This window comes from Tupaia chinensis, unplaced genomic scaffold (assembly GCF_000334495.1).
Source record: "Tupaia chinensis unplaced genomic scaffold, TupChi_1.0 Scaffold000002_1, whole genome shotgun sequence".
Taxonomy (NCBI): domain Eukaryota; kingdom Metazoa; phylum Chordata; class Mammalia; order Scandentia; family Tupaiidae; genus Tupaia; species Tupaia belangeri.
The window spans coordinates 5384851-5389344 of NW_006159428.1; the positions used below are offsets into that span (position 1 = coordinate 5384851).

The 4494-nt window shown below is 40.7% G+C and overlaps 1 protein-coding gene across 1 annotated transcript in view; it reads right to left on the bottom strand.

Moving 5' to 3' along the window:
- Window positions 1–1135: 1135 nt before the first annotated feature.
- CUNH8orf89 (chromosome unknown C8orf89 homolog) overlaps window positions 1136–4494 on the bottom strand; it is a 41162-nt gene continuing 37803 nt past the window's right edge. Inside the window, exon 7 of the mRNA XM_006139801.3 lies at window positions 1136–1334. Coding sequence (XP_006139863.1) covers window positions 1186–1334 — 149 coding nt within the window. The 3' untranslated portion in view covers window positions 1136–1185. The remainder of the gene's footprint in view (window positions 1335–4494) is intronic.

The following is a 4494-nucleotide window of genomic DNA, read 5'->3' on the forward strand; positions in this document are numbered from 1 at the left end:
TGAAAAGCTGGAATATCTGGCAACTTTGGACCTATATGGCACAAAGGGCTGACACTAGGCTGGTGCCTAGTGTCAAACATGCCTCAGTTCTCCACACCTTTCACCTAATTGATGTCACTCAATCTGTCACTGACTTGGTACCTGGAAGCATGTACATTTATGGTGCTTTCCCTATACTTCCTAGGGGTCCAGCCAAGTGTATCACTCCCAAATATGTAGTATGCCTTTGCTTATTTTTTCATCTTTCTAGAAACACCCTCTGCTTCCATCTTTCCTGTCTTTAAGCCCATTTCAAGCATATTCCATGAAGCCTTCTCTAACCACCCACTGGATATTACTGCTCCACTTATAAACCTCCATAGCATCCTGGTTCTCTTGTTGACAGCCTGGGCTTCATGGGCTCACAGGCATTGGTATCTTTGATCTCCCACACTTCCCAGAGAGGTACAGAGATGCATACTTCTCCCCCCTCCTCAGTCTTTTTTAAGAAGGGGTTTTCCTCTTGACCTGGACCTTCTTCCTCCTCCCTTTGGAGATGGAGCAAGTCTCTCTTCCCTTGAGAATCTGCTCGGCAGTCCCAGTCAAAGGCAGCAGGTGAGTTGAGTTGGTCAGCACTACCTGGGTGAGTGCATTTGCTTGACTTGGAAATTCAGTACTGGAAGGCCCATTGTCAGCCCACATCCAAGGTTTTCGCATCCTGTTCTATCAATAAAACAAGCTAATATTTTCATCTTGATCTACGTGAATACTTATTTTATAGCTGTTTCCAAACTCAAGCAGGGAAAAAAGGATTCTTATTGACACCTTTGTATCTCCAACTATAAGGACTCAGTCTTCTTTGACTCTTCTGCAGTAACTAACAAAATTAATTACACAGATAACTGTCCTCCAAATATTTATCAAATCAAATCAAAAGGCATAATCAATGTGCACAAATATCATAGAATGCTATTCCTGTCATGCTTATGTTCCCACAAACCAAGATTTAAACATTTCTTTGTAATGAGAACAAAATACAAATTATTCCATATATAAATTATTTATTTCCTATTTACATTTCTGTCTCTACGTAAATCATTGAGTATCTTATCACATATCCAAAAAAAAAAAGAGAGAAAAGAAAGAAAAAAAAAAGAAAATAGAAAACTTAAAAGTCAGTGAAGAAAGCATCACAATGTATATTTATCAGCAGTCTCGTAGCTCTCGTTTCTTGCCTTTTTTTGATTTTCTAGTTGTTTCCTGACGAATAGTATCATATTCCAATATGGCCATTCTAGAAAGTCTCTGTAAGTACTGAGATGGTGCTCCAGGGAAAGGATCACTGAAGCCAGAACCTGGAGGAGCCAAGGAGTTACAGGGGAGAAGGAGGACAGCTATTAAAATTAAATTAAGTACAGATAAGTGCTAGTCTATAAAATAAAGAGTGGCTGAAATATTTGTTCCATAAATGACTTCCAACATTGCTAGTTCTGGCCCAGATGCAATGTTGCGCAGGTAGTGCCATCACCTAGGAGACCAGAAGCTGTATGGAAGGCCTAGGTTAGGTTCCTAGGCCAACCCAAATATGCCAGGCATGGTTGCATGCTCCTAAAATCATAGTTAATTGGGAGACTGGGGTATGATGGTCCTGACATGGCAAGACCCTGTCAAATATTCCTATCTCTATTTGTTTTTTCATTCTCTCTACCTCATAAATAAAAAAAGATTGTAATTGTTCAGATAATAATATACTTTGAATTAGAAATGCCAAGGCTTGAAGAGACAACCTGCAGAATGGGAGAAAATATTTGCAAACTATTCATGGGACAAGGAATTAATATTTAGACTATATAAGAAACTCAAACATTTTGACAGCAATAATAATAATAATAATAATCTGATTCTAAAATGAACAAGTGAGCTGAATAGACATTTCTCAAAAAAAGACATACAAAGCCAACAGGATATGAAAAAATGTTCAGGACCAGCATATGGCATAATAGTTATGTACTGGACTCCCACGCCGTCGACCGCAGTTGGAGTGCCAGACCCAGTGGCTTAAAACTCACGCCAGGCACATGTGTGTGTGTGCCCAAAATCTTGAGAGGAGAATGGAGGAGAAGGATTGTGGTGTGGCCATTCTCAGGGGTGGGTGGATGATTTCTCATTTTCTGTCTCTGTCTATCTCTCCATCAAGCACGCATACCTTACAGCAAAAATCTAATACAAAGAAAAAAATGCTCAACATCGCTAAACATCAGAGAAATGCAAATTAAAACCACAAAGAGTTAGAAAATCACTCAGTTAGAATGGCTATCATAGGGACCAGCAGTTAGCATAATGGCTATGTTGCTGGACTCCCATGTAGTCGACCGCGGTTCGCGTCCCAAACCTGGTGGCTTAAAACTCACGCCGGGCATGTGTGAGTGCGTGCCCAAGATCCCTAGAGGAGAATGGAAGAGAAGGGATTGCGGCGTGACCATCCCCCCTGGGGGGTGATTTCTCGCTTTCTGTCTCTATGTCTCTCTCTGTCTGTCTGGCGAGCACACACGCCCTATAGCAAAAACCTCTACAAAAAAATAAATAAATAAATAAAAAAGAATGGCTATTATAAAAAAGTAACAGATGTTTGCAAAAATGTGCAGAAAACAAAACTATTATACTGTTGTAGAAATGTAAATTAGCATAGCCATTTTGCAAAAGACTATGAAGATTCCTCAAAACATTAAAATAGAGGCCTGTTAGAGTTCAGAAAATAGTTCATCCTTCAAAGGTTCATGTTTTACAACGGGGTCTTCTTGGGCAGTGGTTGGATGTCTGCCAAGGGTCCACGTGTTACGGCTTGGTTGTACTGCAAAGGTGTTAAGTGAAGACTTAATTCGTTTATAGTGGCCCAGGGTGGGGCCTTTGGGTATAATAATGTCATTAGGGTGGAGCACCCATGATTAGGTTCTGGTGTGTGTATAAGGAGAGGAAATGGGGCAGGCAGAACCCACAGGAATACAGACAACAACAACAAAAAAAGACAGCTGCTCTGCTCAAGGTTCTGCCCTCTGCTATTTTGTGCCTTTGGACTTTCACATACCAGAATTGTGAGTCAATACTTCTATTCTCTTCAATTTACCCAGTCTCAGTTATTTCTGTTAGCAATACAATAATGGGCTAAGACGGGGCTAGATGGTAGCACAGCAGTAAAACCTGGCATTCTGTAAGGCAATCGCACATTGGAAGGTTTCCACTTCAGGGCTGATGACTTCCCTGAGTATGCTAGGCACAAACTTGCTTGTGACCTGGGTCTGGCTAAAGGCAGGGGAGTGGATCCTGGTGCCAAGACCTGTTTGGGTCTGTCTCTCTCTCACTTTTGAAAAAAATAAACTTTAAAAAAAATAGAAATGTTGGGCCAGCAGTGGCATGGAGTTTAAGGTGCTGGATCCTACTAGGCAGGCTATGTGGTTTGAGTCTGAGCTTGAAAATCATGTCGAGCACATGTGAATGTCTGCCCAAAATTCTGAGAGGAGAATGGAAGAGAAGGGATTGCAACACAGCCATCCCCCTGGGGGGTGATTTCTCACTTTCCCTCTCTCTCTCTCTCTGTCTCTTTCTGGTGAGTACATATGCCCTATAATAAAAACTTTAAAAAAGTAAAAATAAAATGGTGAGGATGTGGAAAAAGGGGACTTTTTTTTACACTGCTGATGGAAATATAGCTTATGGAAAACAGTACGGAGGTTTCTCATAAAACTACAAATAGGGGCTGGATGGTGGTGCAGCAGTAAGACATGATGCTCTGCAAAGCTAACTCACAGGGGAAGGTTCTAGGTTCATGTCCAGAAACATCCCTGAATATGCTGGACACATACATGTCCGTGATTCAGAGCTGGCTTCGTGTAGAGTGGATTGTGGCATCAAGATTATGTTGGAGGTGCTTACTCTGTCTCTTTCTCTAGCTATCTATCTTGCTTATGGAAGAAATAAATAAACATAAAAAAGAAAAAACTAGAAATAGAACTACTATATGATCTAGCAATCCCACAACTGGGTATATATCCAAATGAAAGAAAATCAGTGTGCCGAAGAGATATCTGCACACACATATTTATTGCAGCATTATTCATAATAGTCGAATATGGAATGAACCTAGGTGTCCATTGACAGATGAATGAACAAAGGAAATATGGTGTATGAGCCAGCTGCATTGCCTAGTGGTTAAGAGAACCAGATCCCACATGGCCAGCCACACTGTTTAAATTCTAGACCCGGTGGCTTAAAAAACACATAAGGTACATGTGCATGTGACATCAGGCATATGTGCATGTGGTGCCCCAAATCCCAACAGGACGGAAAAATGGAGTAGAAGGCATTTTGAAGTAATCACACCCCATTGGAGGGTGCTTTCTTCCTCTCTCTGTCTCTGACTCTCTCTGGTGAGTATATAGCCCTCTGGAATAAAAAGAAAAAAAAAGAAAATACAGTATATATATATATATATATATATACACACACACACATATATAT